Source organism: Quercus lobata, chromosome 6 (assembly GCF_001633185.2).
Source record: "Quercus lobata isolate SW786 chromosome 6, ValleyOak3.0 Primary Assembly, whole genome shotgun sequence".
NCBI classification, from domain to species: Eukaryota; Viridiplantae; Streptophyta; class Magnoliopsida; order Fagales; family Fagaceae; genus Quercus; species Quercus lobata.
The window spans coordinates 17,818,265-17,845,836 of NC_044909.1; the positions used below are offsets into that span (position 1 = coordinate 17,818,265).

The 27,572-nt window shown below is 33.4% G+C and overlaps 1 protein-coding gene and 2 long non-coding RNA genes across 13 annotated transcripts; 1 reads left to right on the forward strand and 2 right to left on the reverse strand.

Annotated features, from left to right (window-relative positions):
• The first annotated feature begins 1,634 nt into the window (after positions 1-1,634).
• Positions 1,635-4,080, forward strand: LOC115949605. Its single transcript, XR_004083024.1, has 2 exons — positions 1,635-1,929; positions 3,719-4,080. It is a non-coding gene; the product is annotated as an uncharacterized LOC115949605 (long non-coding RNA).
• A 442-nt stretch (positions 4,081-4,522) lies between these two features.
• LOC115949609 lies at positions 4,523-6,441 on the reverse strand. Of its 2 annotated transcripts, none has more exons than XR_004083026.1 (2): positions 6,057-6,441; positions 4,523-4,858 (listed from the first exon to the last, which is right to left on the reverse strand). It is a non-coding gene; the product is annotated as an uncharacterized LOC115949609 (long non-coding RNA). The 2 variants fall into 2 exon arrangements; XR_004083025.1 differs by lacking the exon at positions 6,057-6,441 and adding an exon at positions 5,376-5,704.
• A 14,174-nt stretch (positions 6,442-20,615) lies between these two features.
• LOC115994512 (cryptochrome-1) lies at positions 20,616-27,503 on the reverse strand. 10 transcript variants are annotated; one of them, XM_031118692.1, is made up of 7 exons: positions 27,445-27,503; positions 26,950-27,014; positions 26,119-26,504; positions 25,027-25,248; positions 24,063-24,769; positions 22,705-23,428; positions 20,616-20,938 (listed from the first exon to the last, which is right to left on the reverse strand). In XM_031118692.1, exons 3-7 carry the CDS (start codon positions 26,426-26,428, stop codon positions 20,904-20,906), a joined length of 1,998 nt encoding a protein of 665 aa, XP_030974552.1. In that variant the 5' UTR covers positions 26,429-26,504; positions 26,950-27,014; positions 27,445-27,503; the 3' UTR covers positions 20,616-20,903. The 10 variants fall into 10 exon arrangements, with proteins under 10 accessions (XP_030974552.1, XP_030974556.1, XP_030974555.1 ...); XM_031118696.1 differs by having other exon boundaries at positions 26,962-27,014; positions 27,445-27,502; XM_031118695.1 differs by lacking the exon at positions 27,445-27,503 and adding an exon at positions 27,265-27,362 and having other exon boundaries at positions 26,962-27,014.
• Positions 27,504-27,572: the final 69 nt, after the last annotated feature.

Here is a 27,572-nt window from a genome sequence, read left to right on the forward strand (position 1 = left end):
GAGAAGACCTAACAGAGAGTACCGGTGTGGTGCTGGCCAAATACCCTCCGAAGGTCAAATTAGAACTATTCTCACAACTCTAAAGTGCTAGAGAGGGTAAATTATGCGTAACTCGATTTGTGAGAGTATTGGGGTTTTTATAGTAGTAGAAGGCTGGCACCTCTTCCTTCGTGTAGAAGTCTTTTCCTTATAGGACTCTACTTGAATAATTCCAAACGTAATGAGTAAGACATTTCCTTGTAGAGAAGATCTTCCTTCAGTGCGCGTATCTTCCGGAATTCCTTTTGCGCTAGGATTCCTATTTTCTTTGGGATTCTATGATAATTCAGGCGTGGGTAGTAAGTACTCTTCATCCAAGGTTTTTGCTGTATCTATCCACGATGGGCCTTTGCGCAAGTTGGGCTAGCTCTCCATCGGCCCACGGACCAGGATCCGTCAGGCCCATTTAATAAGGCCCATCGGCCTATATTTTATTCCCTTCATTTACTATTTTATCGAAAAAATAAGTTAATCTTACATTAATTTTTAGGTTAATTAATTATACATATAATCTTTTTGATTCAAAGAGGGGCCATTATGTAAAGGGATTTAACGTTCACTCAAATTGAATAGTTCTACGCTTCTACTCAAAGACCCGTTATTTACCTTTTTCGTCGAAAAAGAGTTAATCTTACATTATTTTTTAGGCTATAAATAAATAAATAAATATATATATATATATATATATATATAAAGAGAGAGAAAGAGTGGCAGCCAAGTATGGTTTTTGAGAACAACACCGAGTAAAGCTCATAAGGTCACGAGTGTTTAATTAGAGTAGGTTTGCCAAGTTGAATATTAGGTTGGACATTGGAGAGTGCAGAGGCAACACTCCTGCAGTACAGTACAAGGTATTTTGCGAACTTAAACCAGTCAAGGTTATATTATATTTTTCCTTAAAAAAAAAAGGCTATGTTATATAAACACTGTTGTTAAGTCTAAAATGTAAATTGCGACTTCTAAATTTAACTGAAACTCATTTCAGTTTTTTTTATCTTTAATTTCATTCACTAAAGCTATGATTGGTTAGAAGGAAATTGGCAAAAGGAAAGAGAATGGAAACTTTTTCCTTTATTTGGTTAGAATAAAATATGGGTGAGAAAAGAAATGTGAAGAGAAATGGTTTCTTTTTAGGTCTCGCCAATTTTATTTTTTCTTTCCCTCCTAATTTATAAATTTACTTTTATATCCTTAGAAAGTTTTCACATTTTTGTAAAATTACTTTTATATCCTCATAATTAATTGTTAATTTATAATTGACAAGTATATATTAGTAAAATAATCTTTCCTTCTACATCCAAACACACACAAAAGAAGTAAGAGAGAAGTGATGAGCTATTACCATGTTTTTAATGTTGAGATCTTTTAGGATGAGGTGGTCAGTTAGTATCATATACATAATAATATATTAATAACACTACGCACCCTTGGAGAAAGTATATGATGTTTCAGGAACTCCACCTCAGCATATAGTTGGTGTTTCTAACTTCAGTAAGAAATTGACATTTGTTCTAAAAGAAACACGTCAGTATATTGAATCATTTAAATTAAAAAGACAAAAATGACCCTGAAAAATTCAAAGACCCGCCCTCTCTTGCTTTTCCCCTTTTTGCAAAATCAAAATGTTCATCTCTCTCTCTCTCTCTCTGTTTCTCTCTGCACCACCACAGCACACTAGCACCTCCATAACTCCATCTTCTCTCTCAACCAAACCTTGACAGCCGCTGCCTAAAATCTCCTAGAGATAGGGATACATTGCCGATTATCAACAGTTCCAACGAGATCAACCTTTTTCTCGTCAGAAAACGCCCAAAACCGTCTCTCTCTCATTGTTTCCAACCACCGGCGTCCGAAGTTTTCTCCACTTCCAACACCTGACGTTGCAAGAAGGTTTTCTTCTCTTGTTTTGAATTTATTTTCTGAATTTTTCTATTTACATATGTGTTTTATTTTGTTTGTTTTGATTTTATAAATTGACATATACATCATATGTAGAAAGGAAATTCGTATTGTTTGATAAAATGCTTTAGTGAGGATGGATGCACAAATAATAAAGTAAAAGGGGTTTTTTTTTTTTTTAAATGTTATTTTGGATTAGATTAAAAGTGTTTAGTCTGATGTAGTTTTATAAATAGAGAAAAATGGCCCTTTCTTTGTTTATTAGTTGATTTAATGTATTTGGTGGTTGTGCTTGATTTTCAGGTATTATTTATTAGTTAGATTTTTTCAGGTATCACATTAGGCTCAGCCAAAATCATTTCAAAGTTCACTTTTTTAATGTACAAAACAATCCCCTTTTTTAAATAAACTGAAAAATAATATGCTATTTAAATTCAAATTTTCACATTTATTTTTTTTTTCTACAAATTCTCAACAATCAATAGGATAAAAATTTACTTGCTGGTTTTCCTTGACATAGTTATAAGTGGTGTATATTGATAAACATGACAGATTTTGTTTGTTTTTTGGGAACTTAAATCAATTCTTTGTTATCTTTTTCTTATGGATTAAATCAAAGTACTGTGTACGTAACTTAAAAGTACTGTGATATATTCTAATTGCAATCTTTAGCATGAAATTTTGCGGTCACTGATATATTGGACACTTAGGATAGCTACAATGTGATCAGTTGTAATGCTATCACGACAAATCTTTTAATAATTACTACAACATAGATTTTGAGAAATTGGTGTTTGGTGATGTTAAGACCTTATCAGTTAGACATGTAAAGGGAATAAAAGGGAACAATGGTGGTGACAGTGTGAAGAGTAATATTGGTAGTATGAAATGTTTATTTGTTGAATTTGCTTAATGATACCTTTCAAATGAAATTTGAACTTGGTGTTTGGATGCATAAAAATTCCAAGTTCAAAGTTTCTTACAAATTTTGAAATGTAGTGTTTACCCAAAAAAGGGATATTGGTAGGTTAAAATTTTAACTGTCAACTCCAAAGTAAAATCTCACTTCAAAATATGGAATTAAAAGTTACAGATGCATACCAATTATTCTAAGTCTTGTTGACAAACCGAGGAGGTTACATAAACTATAGTAAATCATGAGTTCAACATGAACTTCAAGTTGAAGCTAGCTAAATCAAATATGTTTATGGTGAAGCACTTAATGGCTATGGCTAATTAACCTTTCATGGAAACAAACTTCTGATCTGCATATATGATCCCCTATCAGGCTGTCCTCGCATATGCATGATAGCCTTTCCAAGAGAAATATGGCTGTGTTAGTTGATTTTTGTTATATGTTTTTTAAAATACTAGAAGCATATATACTTATTTTGGTTTGTATCTGAGAAGTACACTCAAAATTGGATGTGGCCCTGTTGACAACCGTTATCATTTGCGTTAGTTCTTTTACGTTTCTAGTCCTCCCCCCCCCCCCCCCTCCTCCTCCTCTAATTATCTCAAAATTGATTTCAAATACCGAGCATTTTCTAATTACCTATCTCCCACAGTTTCTTTTCTATGCAAAAGCATTGGATAGAGCCCGAGATGATCTCATTTATTCAAAGGCAAAGGCATTGGCACAACCTTGTGTCATAACTGTCTAGTGTTCACCATCTTTCATTTCAGCAGAAAACTTCATCATCATACAATGTTGTTATTACTCTAATATGTGCTTTTGTTTATTGTTTTTTTCCCCTAATATTGTTCTCTTTTTTTCTAGGGCAAAATTCTGAAGTATGATGAAAAGCTCTTTTGGATGGTATTTTGGACAATATACTGCACAGCTAATGGACAACATTTTTGGATAGTTTTTTGGAAAGCATTTCAGACATTATTGCACAGTAGAGGGACATCTTAGATAGTATTTTTGACTTGATAATTTTTTAGACAGTATAACTGAAAATTTGGACAAGTGATTGCATAGCCAACACTAATTATAGTTATCATTTTGGAAAACTTTTGTAACTAATGAAGTTACTCAAGCATGATAGATTTCATGTAGGTTTGAGTAGCTTCTAGTTAAAGACTAATTATATGCAAATTATGAAAGTTTTTAATGCAATAGTAAATTTTATTCTTATATATTAATTTCTATATGTGCATGGTGGTGGAATTGCAATGCTAGATTATTGCAGGTGCTATATTGTTGTGGTGCAATTTAGGGATGAATGGTAGCACTCATGAAAAGTTCCAATTAAGGGGATGATACAGTGAATGGCAATTTTTTGGTGCTAGACTATTTCTTTTTTGTTGTTTTGATGATATAGTAAATGCTACAAGTTGCACCCTTTTTACCCAAATCTTACAATAGTTTTAAGTTCACAGGTTCACAAGGGAGAATGATTGTCCCTGTATCGCCAAGCTAAGAAATGAATTACAACTATTCATTTCTACTTTTTTTTTTTTAAATCTTATCAATGTTTGTGTGTTCTCTTTTTTCCTTCTAAAAGTTGCATAAAGATATCTTGGACTTGTGACCAAATCACCCATTATATATATATATATATATATATATATATATATATTTACAATAAACCAAGCTTCATTAAAAAGAACTAAATTCAAATTGTACAATCCAAAGCATCCTTCATGATCACATATATCAGATGATCCAACCAGTAAGGCCACAATTTACAAAACCATTCCAATTGTTAACAAATCCCCACTTAGCAAGCTCACGAGTTGCTTGATTTACATCTCTCACATCCCAAATGAAACTTGGTCAATCTCATTTGTTAAGTTCAGCATGTCTTCAAGTATACTCCTCAAGCTATTGCTTATATGTGGCTGCCTCCAATATTGCTATTGCTACTGAAATTTAATTTCTGACAGCCATTATAAACAAGCAATTTTAGACAATCTGCAAAACCAATTCAAGGTTGGTTAGTTGGTCATTTTACTCCAATATTAAAGAAAATTAAATTAAAATTTAATGGAAAACACACACAATATTGAATCTAGATACTAGTTGACAGATTTTTGCTTTGAAAATTCAGATTTTTACTTTCAAACAAAGTAACCAAATTAAAGTTCAAGACTTCATATAAAAAGTGGAAAATAAAAGTTTAAGAATAGCCACAAAAGAAGCGAAAATAAAAAATTTGGGACTACTATAAATCTATCCTTCAAATTCACTCAATATAATATACCATTACCATCAAAACTAAGTTGGGAGCTGCTTATTAAAAGAAAAATTGAATGCCAAAGGCACATGGTCGTGGTAGCAAATAGACAAATTTCAAACATTTTTCTTGTCCCTTTTTGTTTTTCATTATATAACTTTCAATCCAATACTTATCACTTGATCAAGCCTATGACATGAGAACAACATAAACAATTATATTTGTATAAATGTAAACTAAAGAAGAGCAGCAGACCTGATAAAAACTCAACCCAGCATCCATATGGTGCCAAGTCCAACATCATAAAAACTCAACTCAGCATTCGGTTGGTGTATGCCAAATTTTCTTTACTTATTAATATGAGCCCAAATATACTGCAGTGTGTATGTTATCATCAGTAAACTCAAAAGTGGAAAAAACAAAGTTTAGAATTGGGGAAACCAAATATACTGCAGTCAACAACATTCACACACAAAAATGAAGTTGTTCAAGACCAAGATTTCAATAAGCAAAGCATTTTATCAGCAAAATAAAGGCAGCAAGCTATTTGTCAAACAAAGAAAGAAGCTTTATGTTTCTACCTATGAAACTATAACAAAAAAGTGGAAAAAAAAGAAAAAAAAAAAAAACAACGACAACAACAACAACAACAACTTTAATCTGATCCAAAAGAACATTAAAAAAAACAAAGAAGATTAACCATTAATTGTATATTGTATATTCTGTTGATTGATAATAGTTTAAGAACAAAGGAGTGCATCCATCTTCATTGAGACATTTTATCAAACAGGTACAAATTTCCTTTCTACACAAAAATTCATTTGGATTTTCTTTTGTTTCTTTAAAACATCTGTAATTTTGGGAAGAAAAAAGCATACAAAAAACTGTAAAAAATGCAGAAAAGAAATACAGAGAGAAAAAAAAAAAAAAAAAAACCTTCTTGTGAATGTCAGGTGTTGAGAGTAGCATGAAGTTTCCGGTGTAGGGTGGTTCTGCTAAAAAGAGAAGATTTTGGGGATTTTCTGACGAGAGAAAGGCCGGTTTCTTCAGAACTTGTGATGTCGGCGGAGACGCTACCGCTGGGCATTGGCTGTTGGGATTTGGGGTTGAGAGAGAATAAAGGCTATGGTGGCGTGTGGACTGGGGAGAGAGACATTGAGATTTGATTTTGAAAAGAGGAAAAGTAAAGTGGTTTTTGGTTTGGAGTTGAGAGAGAAGATGGAGTCATGGAGGTGCTGGTGTGCTGTGGTGGTGGAGAGAAAAACGGAGAGAGAGAGAGAGAGAGAGAGGAACATTTTGATTTTGCAAAAAGAGGAAAAACAAGAGATGGCGGGTCTTTGAATTTTTTAGGGTCAATTTCGTCTTTTTCATTTAAATGGTTTAGTATGTTGATGTTTCTTTTTTTTAGGACAGATGTCAATTTTTTATTGGTTTTAGAAACACCAACTAGATGCTGAAGTGGAGTCCCTGAAACATCATATACTTTCTCGCACCCTTGGTGTAGTGGTCACTCTACAAGTATAAGTGCTTTGTGAGGTGTGTGGTGCAAGGGCCGAGGTTCAAGTCTCCAAAAAGGAGCTTCACACACATATACACTTAAATTAGGTTACAGTAGAATTTCTATCTTGTATCATGTTAGGGACATATTTATATAATTGGCTAATCTTTTGACAAAACACATTTTACTTGTAATTTGGTAAATTTAGGATGGGTTTAGTACTTCCAAAAACAAATATTCAAGTTAAGTACTGAAGTCATGCAAATCTAATCAAGAAACAAGTGAGGAATGTGCTGCTCATTAAAACTCGACAAAAGTCTCGATAAAATCCTTTCTATCAAGAATTACAGCTGAAGCTCGACAGAAGCTCAACAGAAACTGTATTTGTCGAGAATTACAAAATCAGATTTTCCAGATCTGACTATATGCATATCCTTGAGTATTTGTGTAGGGTTTCTTTTTTCACAACTCTAGACATATATAAGGATTATTTTAAGAGTCGTCACAAGGAATGCAAGGTGTTGAAAATAGAATACATGCATATTGTGACCGTAAGCAAAATTTGCTCTAGTTTATTATTCTCTTTGTAGAAGCTACTGTGTCTTTACGCCAAGAGTTTTGTGACCAAGGAGCTTCCTGGTCTTCATTGTTGATGAACTGAAGAACTTTGTAACCAACATCTTCCTCAAGTTGGTGTGTTAGTCACGTACTAGGATCCATACATCATTAGTTAGTCACGTACTGGGATTTGTGCATTGAACGGAGAGATTGTCGCTACAATACAAGTCCAATTGGGTATTGAGGTAAGGGTTCAACTATAAGTTGGTATTGGGTACTAAGATTCATTTTACTTGTAACCGCTTATTATTGATAATAATGGATTCTCAAGAGTGGTAACCTTAATTTCACCTGGTAGGGTTTTGCCTTGATAGTTTTCCCCATTCGTAAACAAATCACTTGTGTCAAATTTAATTTCTGCTGCATTTAGTATAATTGGTGATTTGTTTGTGCTACCACGCTATTGCATGTAATTGAATCTAATTAATTAACTTGGGTAATTAATTAATTTGCAAATGAGTCAATTAATTTGCAAATGAGTCAATTCATTTTAACCCAACATATCAAAAAAAAAATATATATATATATAGTAATAATATTGAAGGGAAACGGAATCGGAGAAATACCATGTAAATTAAGCTAGCATATTTTGTATGCAGAAGAATGCCAGGGTTTATGATGCACAAATTAGGAATGAGGAATCTCAGCATGCATGCTATAAAAATAGGAAGTTTGAGCTTGAGTTCAATTTAATGGAGGATTCAAGAATTGTATTATTAATAGGGTTCTATGCTAGCTATAAACGACAAATTCCTTTTCTCTGCTCTTAAAGCATGATTGCATTTTATATGCAAAAAAGTGTTATGTCTACAACATTTTCACAACATTTTTACAACAAATCATAGGTGGTTAGTTGTTACTAGTTCAAATTTGAATACTAGGATTACTTTTTTGCCCCAATAATAACAACCGATAATAACCTGCCACCTATGATGCATGCCAGCTATTTAATTTACTCAATTAGTTGTCCGCGTTGTATTAGCTCATGATTATCTTGATAATCTTTCTCTTTTTGGGTTTTATGTTGTTGATGATGTGTTGCAACTTGCAACCTAGCGCTGTTGGTTTGTAAAAATTCTTGCTTCTTGAATGATAGTCACCCTAATTATTTATATATTAAAAAAAAAAAAAAAAAGTTACGGTTACTTTAAATCAAGTTGCCTTCAAAGTCATACTAAATAGGTTTATCTAACAATTTTTTTTTTTTTTTTTTTTTTTGGAGAAATAGGTTTATCTAACAAAGATGGTGGATTCCCACGGAAAAAATTAACGTGGTTTGAACTAAGCAAAACCTGTTTTTATGCAAAAGTGAACCATTTGTAAGCCAATTTATATATATGTGGGGTCACGCTTTTCAGGTCAAGCCCAAGATGTGTGGGACCTTAGACCAGCGAGCCTAGTATAATGAATTTGTAGAGAGTGGACCAAAGAGCTGGGCTTTAGCGTATGGAGAATGATCATCACAGTGTTCCTCATGGGCCGAGTTTACCAAAGAAAATTGGTCCTCGGCATGATCCAATGAGCTTTTCCTGGTATCTCTGGTATGTTAGGGGGGAAGGGTCCCCGCTTCTGTTTCTCTTTACTCCTTTTTTATAGTCGTTTTCTTCCTCATGAATGGGGTCCCTAGGGTAGGTACTTGTCCCATCAGCCTTTCCCTTCAGTTGTTGAGAGTGGTTGTAAGAACAGAGAAGTATGGCTCTGTCAGAGACACAAGGCGTTGAATGCAATAGTGGCAGCCTTCCCTTAGACGCTTTCGTTTTCTCCGTTGTCTTTTTCTACTTTAGTGCTTTTCCTGCCCTGTAGAACGATATGGAGTGTCGCTACTGGTGGTATGTTGTCTCTTTTACCCTAGGCTATATCTCAGCCGAGGAGGATTCTCCCATGGATGAGGAGGGGTTTTACTTGGGCTGGGCCCCTGGCCCAATGTAGACATCAACATGGACCTATTAGTCTTTTACCCCCCACCCCACAATATATATATATATATATATATATATAAAGTTTTATATGTATCAGTTATATGTAATCATCCATGTATGACTAAAACACTATTAATTTTTTTTACTTCTAGATAAGGTTTGCTAAGAGTCTAATAGCTCAACTGACATAATTTAGTATCTTCGAATAAAACATTCAGATTAAATCCGCTCGCCCCTTAAATTACGGAATTATAAAAAAAATTAAAAAAAAAATCTAGTTAGGTTCCCAAACATTCAGACTAAAGCACTATATATATATATATATATATATATATATTTTACTTCTAGATAAGGTTTGCTAAGAGTCTAATAGCTCAACTGACATAATTTAGTATCTTCGAATAAAACATTCAGATTAAATCCGCTCGCCCCTTAAATTACGGAATTATAAAAAAATTTAAAAAAAAAATCTAGTTAGGTTCCCAAACATTCAGACTAAAGCACTATATATATATATATATATATATATTTATATATATATATATATATATTTTACTTCTAGATAAGGTTTGCTAAAAGTCTAATAGCTCAATTGACATAATTTAGTATCTTCAAATAAAACATTCAGTTTAAATCCACTCACCCCTTAAATTATGAAATTATAAAAAATATAAAAAAAAAAATCTATTTAGGTTCCCAAAAATTCAGACTAAAAGACTATATATATATATATTACTTCTAGATAAGATTTGTTAAAAGTCTAGTAGTTTAGCTGACATAATTTAGTATCTTCAAATAAAACATTCAGATTAAATCCGCTCACCCCTTAAATTATGAAATTATAAAAAATAAAAAAAAATAAAAAATAAAATCTAGTTAGGTTCCCAAAAATTAAGGAGGTTATGCACTTATGCCCTCAATTTTTTATGATAATGAATGCAGTATTCTACTTCAAAAGGTGTGGTAAAATTCATTTTTGGAGGAACATTAATTTTGAGGGCATTGGATGCATTTGTATAAATGGTTGGAAAATGTGTTTTGAGTTTAGAACAAGCGTTTGTAAAAAAAATTTATAAGAAATTGTTGTTGCAAAATAGAATTTTGGGTTTTAAAAATACTCTTTTAATCTCCTAAAACACTTAATCAAATAAACCCATAGGGTTCAGAACTGATTCAGGATTGTTGGGCCCGTGGCCCATCCGAGGACGTGTACCCGTCCGAGGACACCATACTCCTCGGCAGTATGCGTCCGAGGACGATCGCGTCCGAGGACGATCGGGACGTGGTCTCACTGCGATCAGATCTCAGAATTAGGTTACCGTAAAGGATAAGAGTAACCGACTAAGGATGAAAGAGATAAGGCAAACAAATATCTGTAACTACAGCTGCCTCCGCATTAATGACCTCTCAACCAACTCTCTGGCCACATTAATGTGGAGGTGATACTTGAACAGTAAGGAAGCAGCCTTACAGCTGCCCATAGGAAGTTCCAGGAGGTGCCAGATGGGACAGAAAGAAATCCTCCGGACCCAACCTACACGTGTGCGGTAAGGATGGAGCGCAAAGGGGAGTATATAAACTAAAAGAATAGCATGAAGGAAGGGGATCGGAACAGAAAAAGAAAAGAGAAGAACAAACATAAACAAAAAAGAAGAAAGTAAGGGAGGAGAAAAAGAGTTGCACCAGTCACTAAAGAAAAACGTTCATTATACCTAATTTAAACCTTTAACGTTCTTGAGTGTGAATCTACTGAGGAGAGACCACAGTTAACCTAGTTCTTTACACCCACGCTCTAAAAATCATATTGTCTGGGCCTTTTACGTGCGAACCCAATACTGTTTAGGTTCGTTACAAAATCGTGTCCTTACATTATATTTTATGCATACTTTCAAATTATAAAAACTTACAATTTAAAAAATTTATTGATAATATAGTTATTGATCTTTAATTTTCTAAAAATTTTACAAATGTGAAAGATATAAGAAGAATATATAATTCAAAGGTGGATTTGGAGAAATTATTCACTCTTTGTGCGTCATACAGAATCTTCTTCTCACCGGGACAGGACCTAAAATATATTTTTTTCAAGGTTAAGTTTAGTTATCTTGTTATTGTTATTATTTTATTTTTTATTGGCTGAATAAGGGATAAGGTCGAGTTTGATTTTGACCTGCCTCTTACAAAAATCAGATCAATAAATTAATGAAGTAGTTAAGCATATCTTCAGAATATTCTTTGGCATTTTTTACTGAAGTGAAACCTACTAAATTGTAGCAAAAACCAATAATGTTAAACTTATTGATTTCCTTCGGCATGATCCAGAACATGCCCAGTCTTAAACAAGACTTAAAAATAAAGAAGACCTATGAATAATTTTTGTAATTAATTTGATGAATATGTTTTTTTTTTTGGTAAACAGAGGGATAACATTAAACTAAGAAATAGAGAACACAGAACAAGACCTGGGACGATACATCCCACTAGCATCTTCCTCAAGGAAGTTTACAATGTCCACAGGCGGACTTTGGAAAACAAGAAAATCTAAAGACTGATTTGCTCCAATCCCAGCCAGCTTGTCAGCACAAACATTCGCCTCACGATAGCAGTGTTTGAAACAGATTCGACGAAACCGATTGGCCAAAGTCCTGCAATCATCCAGCAAGGGCGACACAATGTGATTTACATAGTCCGGATTAAGGAGAGCATCAAGAATAGCTTTAGCATCCACCTCAACTTCTAAAGAATCCAGATTCCTACAGCAGCACAGAAGTAAACCATCCCGCAACCCCCACAACTCAGCAATGAAACTATTTGCTGCACCAATCCTCCTAGAGAATCATTTGATGAATATGTTGATAAGCTGAAGAATGCATATATTACTATGTGCATTGAGCTGCAAATCAAAGCCATGGATCAAAATTTACAGTTTTTTTATTTATTTTTTATTTGTCTAAAATGTACAATTCACTCTTTTACATTTCACTGTAATTTATTACGGTCCTCTAACTTTGTTTTCATTTATTTTAGTCCTTCAAATTTTAAGTGTATTAAATTAAGGTATCTTCATCAATTTTTGTTTAATGTTGTGATTAGTTGTCCAAAATTTTTTTCTTCAAATATTTTTAAGTAAAAAAATTCAATTAATTATTGATAAATATTTTCCAAAATTTTTTTATAAAAATTTTTAATAAAAGTTGAATGAGAGGCTTTAATTAAATAAAATAAAATTTTAAAAAACTAAAATCAACAAAAACAAAGTTAGAAAACTAAAATAAATTCTAACGAATCTTTTGTTTCTTTTTGGGTCATGCTCACGAGTGTTTTTAGGGGGCATTAGTTAACAATATATTTTAGAAAAGTTTTGACACTACTTCTATGATAAATAAATAAAAATATCAAAATATTTTTTTTTTCTTTTCTTATAAATTTTTAAAAAAAAATAAATTATTAATCAATACTTTAAAAATATTTATTAATATTTTTCTTTGTTTTTATATATTTATAGTTTTGTACTAACAAATGCCGTCTAAGAGCATTTGTTAGTATTTTTCTTTGTTTTTTTCTATATGTAGTTTTGTACTAACAGGTAAACATGGTTTCGGGACATGTGCTGTCCTTTCTGCGATGGGCAGGAAATTTAACCATGCCATGAGAAAGTGGGAATTGTGTTGCTAGTTCAGTCAAAAACCATTTAATATGCTGAGAGAAAAAGGACAAGAAACTTAGGTAGAGCAGTAAAACTTGCATGCTTTGATATACGGCCGTCGGCAGTTGTCACCACCAAATTTATTGTCTTTTTTTTTTTTTTTTCTGTGTACTGTTGTTTTTATGGAAAATGTTAATTAGTACCGTACGACATTGGTTAAGAATTTAATTAAAGAAAGTTTTTATGGAAAAAGAAAATAAATATAATTAATGCTTTGACAGTTTTTTTTATTTTTCATAAAAATGATGTCAAAACTTTACTAAAATTGATTCTTAACCAATACTAAACACTCGTTAACATAACCCTTTTTCTTTTACCTTTTTTCCCTTGCTCGATCATGATCCACTTTCTGGTCTCATAAGTCGATTCTTGCGACCTAACATCTAGTTTGGAAAATTTTAGGCTATAATATTAATTTCTGCATTTAGTTTACCGATAACATTGTGTGTGTTTATTTCTTAAAAAAAAAAAAAAAAAAATTTGTTCTACATTACTTAAAAGAATGTGTTATGTGTAATATAACATGTTTCACACTCTTAAAAATTACTATGGTTTTTAGTGTAATTTGTGATGTGCCTTAATTGTTTGAACCATTTTTCTCTCCTTGGTATATGTGTTTTTGTTTCTAAAAAAATTGAATATCTAACTCTAAGGTCTTTTGGAACCATTCTAATTTCAAAAATTAGTAAAATTAGTATTATGCTCTGCAAGATTTAATTAAGAATTATTAATAAAGTAAAAAAATTATTTAGGAAATATTGAATTTTAATCGAAGTAGTATTATATACTTACATTAAGTGCAAGAATAATGTTTATTGCCCAAATTTTATTAATATAAAACTGTAGTAAATTATTAAATAATATAAAATAAACTATGATTTTTTTTTATAAAGAATTTATTGGTGGTAGAATTTTAATCGTAATAGTCTTTTTTTTTTTTTTTAAATTTTGAAACTTTGGCAACAAAGTTTTACTTAGAGAAACTATATTAATTATTTTTAATGTATTTATGGTCAAACATGACAAAATGAAGGGGAAAAAAAAGAAGAAGAAGAGAATGCATCATCTTAGTATAATAACTACGTGTAAGACACAATTTTAAAAATATAATATATAATATGATATAATTTCAACCTAAGTTTATATAAATATTATTTATTGTGAAAGTTTTGGTGACATTAGCTAAATAAGTTATTATATTATATAGTTTTAGAGTTCTCACATAATGTACCAATACAAAAAGTTTGGCTTATAATTTCATATGAATTGATTTTTTATATATATATTTAGATAGATTTTAGTCACAACTAAGGCTGTCTAGCGAGTCAAGGACCCGACCAAACAACCGGATCCGCCCGACCCGGAGCCCAGCAAGCGGACTCAAAGAGCATGGTCCGTCAAATTTAGGTCTTTTGTTGTTAAAAACCAAATATTCACTTCGAGTAGTGGGTTAAGGGATTAAAACCCCGTATAATCCAACCCAACCGAAGGTTACAACTTTATTTGAAAAAGGAAAAAAAAAAATTCAGTCCTCATTAGTTTCTAGGTAAAGTGATAAGATTACAGACTAAAGTTATTGAGTACTGACTAACTAAGACTTTGCAAGCAAATGCAATATCAAATCAAAACTTTCAATCTTAAACTCTTAACACAGTTCTACATATTTGTTTAGCCCTTATCTCACTCTCTCCGTTCTCTACTTCTCTAGTCTCTACTCTCCATTCTCCTGTCTCCACACTCCTATCCAAACCCTAGCTACTGCCGCAGCCTCTTCACCATACCGCTATCATCCTCGCCTCACTTTCTTTACACCATAGGTTGAGTCTTAGCCTCTCGATCTCAGGTATATTTTCTTCATTTTTCATCTCTCTTTTTCTATATTTTGAGATATGGGTTTATCATTTTGTTCACATCATTTAAAAATCAAAGACTTGTAGTTATTAATTTGATTTGTTGGGTCATAAATTTGAGTTATCACTTTTCAAAGATGAAACCCTAACTTAAAAAGATGAAATCCTAACATATTTTTATTTTGTTTATCTGATTTGTATTTTATTTCTCATTTGTTTGATTCATTTTGTTTTCCTAATTTAAAAAATTGAAACCTTAATTTTTTAAAGGAGTTGAAAGTTGTTCTAGTAGGCTACTCTTTTTGTTTACTCTTCAAGCTCGAATCCCTCACAGCTAAGGGTTCTCTAAGTTATGATTTCTCTTCTATTGTTTCTCTTTTAACTTCTTGTTGTTGTTTGTTTGTTTTCTACTTTTATCATTGCTTTTGTTGTTGTTGATGACTTCTTGTTCTTGTTGTGTCACTTGTGTGAGTGGAGCCTATGATTTTGTTTCATTTCTTGTTACCAAGTTAGTGGTTTTTGGATTTAATTAATACCGAGTGTCGTTGGGGTGTGATTTATGGACTGATCTATGGTTAGGATAGATAAATTGAATGCTTGTATGATTTTGGGTTTGCCATTTGTTGAGGACAAAATTTTCACGCCACATGGTTTTATTTCATTGGCAACCCGCACCACATCAACATATTATGAATTTTGGGAAATATATTTTAAAGTCCAAAAGAGCCCATATTTAAACAAAATGACGCCAAAGCCCACGATCCAAAACCCGTGGCAATATTATCTCATCAAAGCCCATTGTTCAAGCTCATGACACAACATCTCATTTTCGGCTAATGATCCAAACTCATGAGTCTCATCGGGGGGAATTTTGGGAGTCGTGATTTGGAGAGCCAAGAAGTATGTTGAATAAAGCTCCAACAGTTCAAAGTTGATAAAGGAAACATGTTGCTTGGCATGTCTTCCCCAATTTCCTAAACTCTGACGAGTCAGTATGCAATAGGTAACATCTGGTAAGCCTCACATATCACATAACACTTAAAATGATAAAACTCTCCATTACTCTTTACCTAAAACTTAATGTTCATCGTATAATCTAAATTATATTATTATTTTCATTTAAATCAATACCAAACACATGCCTAAATCTTATTGGCAAACACATGCCTATAAAAGAAATCATACCATTTAAAGCCAAATCTTTAGCCTCTAGCTGCAATACCAAAAATAGGAGAATCCCATAAAAGTTATCTTACCATTTTCAACCAAACCCGTGAATTTAATGTTGAACATTTTCTCCAGCAGAAGACATCACCCAGCTGACATCAGCCAGCTGTGTCAAGACAGCTACTGCTGTACAGCTGACAACTATAACAAGAGCACCAATAGCTACTGTTGTGTTAGTTGCTGTACAGCTGCAGCGCAAAATTAGATCTCAGAATTTCTTCTTTTAGCTAAAACATAAAAACCAACTAAGGAAATCACTTGTTTTGCCAAAAACCTTTCTTTATTTGCTATTTTTCCCTTCAACTAATTCTAATCTAGTTACATACTTGGTTCTATATAAAAAAGACTAAGCCACAACTCTTCCTACACACGCTACTACCCATCTCTCCCACACTCTAATATTCTAAAACTTCATCATTTTGCTTCCCATAAACACATCTCCATCTCCTTCTCCATTTCTCTTACAAAATCTCCCTTCTTAGAAAGCAACATAACCCATGAACACATATATTAATAAATTGAATCCATCTCACCACTGGACGTTTATATATTATTTGGACATAAACCGTCGTTGGACATATATTATTTGGACATAAACCACAGCTGGATATGGACTATTTTGGACACATCCCATTATTGGACATATGACATTTAATTAATTATTCTCTAATATTGGACATCACTTAATATATATATATATATATATATAATAATAATGATGTTCAACTCATCATTTAATCAAAGCTATTCAACTAAACATATTATTTATTTATTTCAACCATTATCATGATTCATAGATTTTGGGCTTTATCTATTTTGTAGGCTTAAAAATGCACCAGAAGCCATTGGTCTATGCAGCCCAATGTCGAGTTCCAAATTGAACTCCCCAAAACAAATCCAGGTCTAGCAAAGTCACCCCTCCAGTAGAAGACGTGGCTACGCACCAAAACGACCCCCGACACCATCTAATGTAAAACTTATGGCTCTTGTAGTAATAAATATGCTGGTTTTGTGTTGTTCACTTGTTTGTTTCTTGGATTTTGAGGCATGCCTTAGTGGTCATTTGAATGCCCAATTAAAATGTGAAGGATTCATAGGTGAATTTAATATTGTAAATGACATAAAATTTCTTTATTTGATTTTATTAATTTTTCCCTAAAATTGTGCTACTTTTATGGAAAATTCTAGTTATAAATCTTAGTTTAGTCCTACGTGGACTGCCACGTGGTACTACTTTACTATTAAACAAAAAAAAAAAAAAATGATCTATCCTTGTCTCTCATTCATAGCGCCTGGTGATCTATATACACGGAATAATGCTACAAGCACAAAGAATTTTACAATAATTTTACAAACCGATGATATGACAAATTTTTACTGGGTCTTATTTGAGCTCACCACTAACATCACTTTTTGACTTAACAATAATCATTCACTAGGTTTATAAAAAAAAATTGTAAAATTATTTATGTCTTTAGCATTTTCCTAATCTCAATAACTCAATGCCTAGAGTGACACTCTAAGATAATTAATTTGTTGGAATAGATTTCTAGAAATAAATTTTTACAACAAAAATTATTGTTTTGGTAACCTATTACAACGAAAAAATTTGTTGCAATAAGTTTCCAAAAGTAACTTATTGCAACAAAAAGTATTGTTGCTATAATTTATTGAAATATGTTCTGATTTCCCGCCATATTTATTACAACAAAAATATTTATTGCAATAAATTGTAGCACCAATATTTTTTTACTTTTAATAATAATAAATATATTTATTGCAACAAAATTTTTGTTGCGATAACCTATTGTCACAATTTTCATTGCAATAGTGTGCAATGAAATTTTTTTGTTGTAATGTGTTTATTGCAACAAAATATTTCATTGCAATAAACCTTTATTCTTGTAGTGGTATAGTACAACTCTCCACAACCAACTAAAGTCAATACTCCTTCACCATAACCAGCTGAAGTCATCATCATAAAAACAGCAATTGACATAGCTCTCCTTGGAAAATCAACTTCAGTCCATCTTGATGAATTCAGTCCATATCCAACCGAATGAACAACGAGGAATCCAAAAAATGTGCACACTTCATTACGTGGAGGATACACCACACTATAATGCCCTTGTAGTAGCCAAACTGAAATTGGAAAGAGTCCAAAAAACATCATAAGTGCAAAAACCACCAACAACGACTGTCACTTATACCTACAAACCAACCATGAACCTAAGATGCTCATAACAATGTTCACATATTCAAGAACCATTGGCGCCAAATAAGATGCATATTTGGAGACTTCAAATTTCATTAGAATAGTTGGGAAGAAGAAATTTATGGCAAACATCCCTGTAAACTACATGCATATTTCCCTTACACAATTGATGACCAGACAAGGACGACATTGGCGACTGAAGACATGCTTCAACAAACTCAAAGCTCCCTGACCCTCCTTTATAAGTTGTTCAAACTCAAAATCAATAATTTTACCCCTAGTTTTTGTAAATTTTGTTCTTTTTCGACTAACTTTTTTCATCTCTATATGGTAGATAGGGGTGTCTTGAGCAAAAGAGGAAATAAGAAGGGCTGGAACAGCTAAAAATCCTGGAATTGCAAGCAAATCCTCCAACCCCACTTAAACTTTTGCATTACAAAATTCAATGTTAATCCTAAAGCAGTTGCCACCCCATATGAATTTTTATATATCAAATTTAACTTGTCTGCAAAATTAGCTAAAGCGAACTCTGAAATATATAATGGAACAACCTACAATAGAATGTAATAAACATTAGACATGAAAACAATAAATAACAAAAATTCAATAAAGAAAATAATAACATTATAATCATTCATAACATTATATATGTTGAAGATTATGCAGATGCAGTGTTCACCTAAGCCAAAGGCCATCTTGTATAAAGGACTAAATAGCAAGTGGATACATGTAAATATAAATTATATAATTAAGTCTAAAAGGTTGCTATAATTTATTACAATATGTTCCGAATTTCTGCCATATTTATTACAACAAAACATTTGTTGCAATAAATTATAGCACCAATATTTTTTGTTGCAATAAATTTTTTAAACAATAATAAGAATATTTTATTGCAACAAAATTTTTGTTGCTATAACCTATTGTCACAGACTTTATTGCAGTAGTGTGCAATGGAATTTTTTGTTGTAACAGGTGTTTATTGCAACAAATCTGAGTTTATTGCAACCAAATTTAAGTTATTTACATGTGGTTCAAAATTTGACACTTTACAAGGCTAAATATGTAATTTTGTTCCACTTTTATGTCTCTCATTCAAAAACACAAAAAATATTAAAAATAAATAAATACAAGATCAAGTAGGATAAAAAAGAATCTAGTGGAACACTTGTATCGTGAGATTTCAAACCACAAGTAAGCAATTTAAATTTCAATCAAATCTTAGGTGAGTAAAGTGTTAAATTTCAAACCACAAGTAAGTAACTTAAATTTCGGTCAAACCATAAGTGGGTAAGTTGTAATTTGCACTTGAATTTTTGTGCAAGCCGTGCCTCTTCTACATATTGGCTCAACCCTAGTTGGTGGGTTCTGCTGACAGCTTTGGGACTGCCTTGCTGGGCCTTTTAAAATACCCATAGTTGCTGACTCTGTTAAATCTATGGACCATGCTAATGTCATGACCTTTTGGGCTTCATTGAGTTTATTCCAAGTGTCCACCTGACCTGACCATCTACATGGCACCGGTTCATGCTTTGAAGACCCACCCTTGTACCAGTCTTTAATTTGCTTGGGCCTTGATTGGAAATTTAGTTCTTTTAATAATAAAAAATTTGGCCTTGGGGGCTAATTTTATGAGTCCAATTTCACCCAACTTTGGGCATTTATTCCCACGGGCTATGGGCTGCAAAGAAAAAGGCTTTGGACTGACTATGTGGGCATTTCCCTTGTTGGCCTTCTGTCCTAAAAGGCTAAAAATTGCCCCTATAAACATAAGAAAATCTTAAGAAATTTGCGATATTTTTTAAATTTAAAAAAAAAAATATATATATATATATATATATATATTGATTCCCTGGATAAAAGAAAAGAAACGTATAAACAATTGAAGAACTTTATAAAAAGAGAAGATATCTCATGAAGTCTTATATGCCATCCAATTCCTCACATACAGTAGAGCTTACACTCCGATAAGTCCAGTCCACACGCAGTGAAAAATATAAGCTACATATAGCCATTGCATAAAATAATTTCTTTCCCCACCTCTGAGGACTCACCGAAGAGTAAAATATTGTGCAAAATTCCTAAGAGAGTAATCCTAAAAGTTACTAGGATTACACACCATATAATGGAGGTGGTTCAAATATAATGTATGGAGCCAGTTAGCTTCACACAACACAAAAAATGAAGGCCATCAACTTATTTGATCATAATCTACCCTAATTGATTCAGCGAAAAAAAAAAAAAAAAAAAACTTACCCTTATTGGACGACATCGTAGAATTACAAGACCTTTGACATGATATCTTCATTGGTTAAATCGGACACTGGATAACTATGAGGCTTTTGACATGAAATCCACCATGTTAGTTGTTACTCCTCTAATTTGTCAAACAAAATGAGCACCCAAAATCAAGTGAAATTCAGCAACCACGGTGCACGCATGCATACATTGCAAGTAGATAGAAAATACAAAGGAAGCTAAGTAAATGTATCAATGCAAACTTAAAAAATGCTTGTGTACCAAAAAAGTTGGCAAAATGTTTCAAGCCTATTCTTTGCTATCAGATTTAAAACTTATCCAGTGTCACCAAGGAAAACAAAGGATACATTATTTGACATACGGATATACATACAAAAGAACAATTTGGGGGGAGGGGGGTTTGTGGTGGGGGGAGAACATTATCATCCCAAAGTTTACCGATCATACACTAACATCCTCTTTCTTGGACAACATTATGGTTGGCTGTGAATTTATGAATGAGAAGGCCATGAACCTCCAAAAGTTCCTGCACAAATTTGAACAGTGTATTAGAAGCCAACGAATAAACTCCATGGTGGTGACAGCAATCAACTTAATTCACCTTAACTAGAGACTCCTGTGACTGAAATTCCAATTGATTTAAGTCCAATCCCCAACTAAATAACAGAACTACTCCATGTCTAAATCCTTTTTAAGATGAAAACGTTAAGAAGATAGAACATGAACTTTTCATGAATTTCTATAATAGAAACTGAGTTATCAATGGGTTTTAAACTTACCACCTGAACTGTAGGGCTGATGAATTTTATATCCACTTTGATATTGCTCAGAAAATTACAATGGAAACAAAAAGATAAGAAATCAAATGCTATCCTGATGCTATAAGAAGTGATGAGTTGATGGCTTTGACTTGAACTTATGAGTATTTTTTTTTATCTTTATCCAATCCAATACACCCCCTCAAATTCCACGGAGGCGGCCAAACGTTGAGGTTTGATGCCTGTATCTACAGTTTTGGTAATTTCTCTGAGCATTTTTTCATTATACATCCTAGCCTCATCGTACGCGTTACGTATATGCTTAGAGGATTTTTTTTTTTTTTTTTTTTCCTTTTTTAAGTGTGAAAATTTTCCATTTAGAACTTTGTTCAAAGATATTTATGTTTTTCCAATCACCAAAATATTCCATAACTCAATGCTTGACCGAGACACAATAGGCTGCATTTTGGGGCTCTAGGAGATTTGAACTTTTGTTTTGGGGGGGGGGGGGGAGGAAGCATAATTGCATAACCAACTTTGATCTTCTGCACACCAAATTTAGAGAAATAGAAATTTTTGAGGTGTGAGAGAGAGCTCTTTGGGTGAATATATAGTTCAGGTTTTGTGAGTGCCTATCTCTATTTTCTTAGTGAAACTTTCTCCTTAACATCACCCTTGGACGTACGCCTAAGGACAAACCATGTAAATCTTTGTGTTCCTTGTGTGGTTGTTTCTTCTATTTTTCTATTTCTATTTTGCATTAACCACTATAATTGGCTACACACACACAAAAAGTAGGTATCAAAGCTTCTGTTATCTCAACAAACCAGTTTCTGAGCTATGGTTCTGTTTTTGGATTGAGGTGCTGTTTCAGTTTTGATTTTGGTTCTTTGTTCAAGCAACTGATTGTTCCAATAGCCACCAAATCTATTTGGTAGTGTAGTTCTCTGTTTGCTTAGGTTTGCCCAAGATGGAGGCAAACATTTCATTGGTAACAGAATTTGAGATAGAAACATTTAGAGTCCGTTTGGGAATAGCTTATTTAGTTATAGTTGAAAACTTTTTGCTAAAAGCGTAAAAAATAGGTTAAAAAATAAGCTAAATAGTATAGTGAGACCCATGAATAGTATCAAAAAGTGCAGTGGAGCCTATGAATAGTAGCAAAAATAAGCTAAAAGTGTAGATAAGCTGAATTTTTCAGCTCATCCCAAACAGATGCTTAATGGGAAGAATAATTTCAAGTTATGGCATGTAAAAATGCATTCTTTGTTAGTGCAACAAGGACTATTGACTACGCTAAAGGGGAAAGATGCTTTATCAGCATAGCTATAAGATTATATCTAATAGCTAGGTTATATCTATTTGGATAACCATGCCTCCAGTAAGAAGTCAAAGTTCTCTCATCAAAATTCAATTACAAATAATGAGCAGGAAGCCAGAAGCAGCTGCTAAAAATATTTAAAATGATGCAGCTTTGAGTAAATGTGGAACACGATTATGAATCACTGATTGCAAAATAACTAATATTACTTACCATCTTTGTTTGAACTCTGCTGCATGTTAATCTGTTCTTGCCATGGCTGCTTTAAGTCAGAAGAGTCATACACTGGAAAAAAGTTGTCTTCTGATGAATAAGACAACTGAGGAACAGAAAATGTGTTTCTGCTGGTGGTCTGCTTCTTAGTCGACGAAGATTCAGCCGTAGAGCGTAAGTCTTCATCTGTTCTTGATGTCCCTGCTTCATTGTTATGCTTATGCAAATCACCTGGGAGTGGCTTTTCCCCTTCCATATATTTAGATCTCTTCCTATAGAATGGATAATGCTTAGAATTTTGAACCGTGGGCACCTTCTGATCATTTGATGAAATAGTAGGACACGGAATCCTTTCCTTTAAGAGAACCTTTGGAATGGAAGAATTTTCAGTACCACCTGAATTTTCAACGACTTTGGCAATAGCCAAATTTTTAGTACCATCAGAATTGTCAACAACAACTTCATTCATGACATCTGAGTTTGCATCCCTACTAGCTGCATCCATTTCCCACATCTTGAAAATAGCTTCAATCAAACGTTCTCTGGCCAAATCTATCTCAATTATGGGTTTTGGATAGTTAAATCCCAACTCTACCCCTGAAGCTTTGAGCACAGAAAGGGGTGCATCCCAAGGGTGATGAATCCACTCAGTTGGCATCCGTGCTAGCTCAGGCATCCAATGCCTCACGTATTCACCCTCCGGATCGAATTTGGAGCCTTGAATCTGGCTCCAAAAATCAGAATATAGAAGAAGAAAAAAAATGAGGTCCAAAAAGGCCAGGGCGGCTAGAAATCTTTAATTCAGTCAGAAAAATCTAAGTCTAAAGCTCAGCCCACCAAAATAACTAGATTCTTCTCAGTAAGAGAAATCAAGGCACTAAAGGAGTTGAACGCATTCAACTTTCTTCAAGGAGTTCTTTTAACTATCCTATCTCAAAGTGTGCAACGGAGACTTCCTAGATTTTTATGCACAAAGAGTCATGTTCACTCCATTACACTTCTGATGGCCTGTTGTTCTATTCTTATGGGGGCATTTGGACAATCTGTGGAGAATGGAAAGTAAGCTAAAACATGGGGAAGCCAAAACCTTTTTGTCTTTCTCTTGGTTAAATAACCCACATGGAATTTAGCAATGTAAATTCAGGAATATTTAAAATTCACATACATGTGCACGCTTACAACAGAACTCAAATGAAAGTGACTACATCACATTTTGCCACAAAATTATAATATATAGCCAACATAATGCTATATAATGGATATTACAAATTTAAAACTTCAAAGTCTTGAAATTCAGCACAATAACTTTTATAAATTCAATTGCTAATGCTTTATAAAAAAAAGTAGGCCCAACGTACCTCTGGGCTGTCCAGTCGCTGAAGCTCATGACCATCTGGCAAGCTCCCTGAGATATATTGCCAACCAAGGATGTCACTTTCTAAGTCTGCATCCAAAAGTGTGTCCCAGAAATACTTCATCCCCCATCTCCATGGAAGAAGTAAAACTTTTACTGCAAAACTTGAAACAACCACTCTTATTCGATTGTGTATCCACCCAGTTGCCCAAAGTTCTCTCATTCCTGCATCAACTAATGGGTAGCCAGTCCGACCCTGTCTCCAAGCCTTAAAATTGGCTTGGTCAGCATTCCAAGGGAAAAATTTCAAGTTACTCAGTAATGATCTCTCATGAGTGAACGGGAAGTTGAAACAAAGATAACGGGAGTATTCTCTAAGCCCAATGGCTCTGAGGAAAAGATTTATACTTTCTTCACCCAAAGAGTTTCCTTCTTTCGCCCACAATATCTGTTTCATTCGGACATATTGGAAAACTTTCCGTACACTTAGTTCTCCATAATGAAGATATGGGGACAAAAGTGATGTGGAGTTCCCCCCAACCTTTTGCCTATTATTTGAATAGTCCAGCAAATGCCGCTCAACAAATTCAGTAAGAGCCTTATCAGCATTGCTCCAACCTGGAAACCATGCTCTTCCTAATAATGCATTGCTAGATTTTTCCAATTCATCTTCAAGACCCAATTCCTCAACTGAACAATTCTTAACAGTTCCTGCCATTATACAGAAGAAGCACACCTCAGCTATTCATTCTCACTCATCTTTCTTCTTTTGCAAACACCGACAAACATAATATATTGAGAAGTTGAAATCTGAGCTGAATATCATGACCATTCTGTTGCCAGTAGAAAGTGTCACAACAGCAGTACCCCTACCTTCTTATTTCTTAAATCATCAATACTATTATATATTTTAACCTCTAAGTTAATTGTGCCATCATGGAAGAAAAGAAAATTTTGTTAAAATGTACCTGAAGCTGGCACTAATTTCCATGGAGGGAAAGGTGAAACAGGTTCCATTTGCAAGTGCAAGCATTTATTCCAATATGCCTCAAAGGCTGTAAAAGCATGTCCACTCTCATCATATACATCCCATGGCTCGTACAACAAATCACCATTATAGCTTTGCACAGAAATTCCTAGCTCCACCAGTTTTTCTTTGATATTGTAATCTCGAACGAGTGAAACAGGATCTGGAGAGAGAGAGAGAGAGAGAGCATTTAATGATTTAACAAAGGCCTCTATAGGAGTATCTCTGAAAGAACAGTCCAAAAGCATGAAGGAAAATGATACTCCCTTGAACACATTAAAGAACATATCCATAACCAACTAAAATATAGGTTCAATTGATAAATGGCATACACAGTAGTGTGTGAAGTTTCAAGGTCTTGGAACCCATTTGACACTGCTTGAGTTTTATTTATTAAGATATCAAAAAACAAAAATGCTTATAAAAGTATTCAACTTAAACAATTAGAGCTCCAAAGGCTGCAAGGTATGAAATCATGACTATATTATGCCTATTAAATATCCCTCTACTTCAGAGCGAGGAAATGGTAGTTACAAGTTTGAATAACATAGTTGAAATTTGAAAATTAAACTTGCAATTATCTATTTCAGTAAATCCAATGTCCAATTTCCTTATTCACAGGTAAAGAATAATCCAGTTCTAAAGAAAATGAATTCCAGCTATTCAGATGTAACAGAGGCCACTAGTGTTTTATGAGTTGTTTCCTTCTCTTACAGACTTGTTTCTTTATCCATCTTGACGACCATAATTTGTATTGGTGATAAGTTGTGTAAGAATTTTAACAGAATTAGTATAATCATGTGTCAGAGCTCTAAACTTAAAAACCAACTGATATAATCATCTGAAAGAATCCGTAAATGGATGAGTATCCCATTGAATAAAAGACCAATCCATTCAGTTACAAAGGATAGATAAATTCATGAAGGCACCAAATAAAGTATATCAAAAGTTAATATGCCTCACTAAATTTATATACCAAAATCAAAGTGCATATCAGTGAAGTGAAGCTACTTAATTTGGAACCAGAACATACCATAAAGATGGTTGAAGACTACTTTTGCTGCCCCAACAGCATTGATGCACTCCACAAGAGTGGCAAGAGTGCTGTCAGTCTTGATGAGCATAAGTTCAGCCCCAAGAGACTTCAGGGAATGTTCCAAGTGGGCTAGAGATTGCTTCAGCCACCACCTCGAAACTCGACCTGGATAAAAATGCCCTTCCTCTTTTGGGCACCATATATAGACAGGAAAAACAGAACCATCCTTAGCAGCTGCGGCTAAAGCAGGATTGTCCTCAATTCTGAGGTCCCTCCTAAACCAAACTATGGTCTTAACGATACCCATATTGGATAATTCCAATACTTCAGTGTCAAACCAATGTCTTAACTTCTATAGTGACTACAGTGTACTTGCTCTTCACCTTCACTCCAGAACAAGGAAAACAGACAAAATTTTCGTCGGTCACAAATTCTATCAAACAACTTTAAACTGTTCAATTCAAGAACCCCACAAAGCAACTCAAAACAAAGACTCAATTATTTGCAGCAAACTTTTTTTTTGATGAAACTATTTGACTGAATTTCGCCCCAAAAAAAAATTGAAATATCTAAAACAGTACTAGAAAAAGCATATAGTGGATCGTCAAACCAAACATATGGTTGTAAAAATTACTTGCAAAGCTTTTTTTTTTGGAAGTACCATCAATCAAATTCAGTCACTACAAAATCTAGAACCCATTTCACAGACCACCAAAACCCAGTAAACAACATACAAAAGCTGCAAGTTTTTTTTAATCTAGAACAAAAAACAAAAATTGCAACAAGGAAAAGGCAATTTAAGGTGACAAACACTCAATTGCTGCAAACCTGTTCATGTACCTATGGTCCACCATCCACCTGGCCTGGGCTGATCATCTAGAATTCTCTATATTCTATAAAAAGAGATTAGATTTCATGTGAGTAAATTATGAACTATATAATAAAGCAACAATAATAAATACAAGGGTTTTCCTCAGCACCCACTTCTATTTTTAGAAACTATTTGAAAGATGCCAAATACCCATTAAACAAGATCAACTAGAAGAATACAAAAATTGCAATACCTCCAAAATCCAATTATACTATAAATTAAAGTTGTCAGTGTTTATATATTATATATTCACAGAGTCGTTGAGGGTGTACCAAATACAGTGTACAGTGGCGTGTGTGATTGATTGACCGACGTGAATCGAGGAAATGTCTTTTTGTGTGGATTTATGCTATAATTTGTGTCTCAATTAACTCATGTGGCGAGTTATAATGGGTAAACAACTAGCTCATTATAATTGATAAAAAGGTGTTTTCATATCAATTTACTATTACCTCTCCACATAGTAGGTCTATACAGAGACATTGTTCCATCAATCAAAACTTACTCCATTGGCAAATTATAGCACAAATTGTGACATCATCATTAATGTTTTGGGTGTGTTGTATAGATTTCATTGACG

Excerpts from the sequence above, each read along its gene's own strand:
- LOC115994512 (XM_031118692.1), bottom strand. The coding sequence starts at position 26,428 with ATGGGTATCGTTAAGACCATAGTTTGGTTTAGGAGGGACCTCAGAATT. Across the intron at positions 25,249-26,118 it reads AGTCTTCAACCATCTTTATG|ATCCTGTTTCACTCGTTCGA; the intron begins GTATGTTCTGGT and ends CTCTCTCTCCAG. Across the intron at positions 23,429-24,062 it reads AGCGACTGGACAGCCCAGAG|ATTCAAGGCTCCAAATTCGA; the intron begins GTACGTTGGGCC and ends TTTTGGAGCCAG.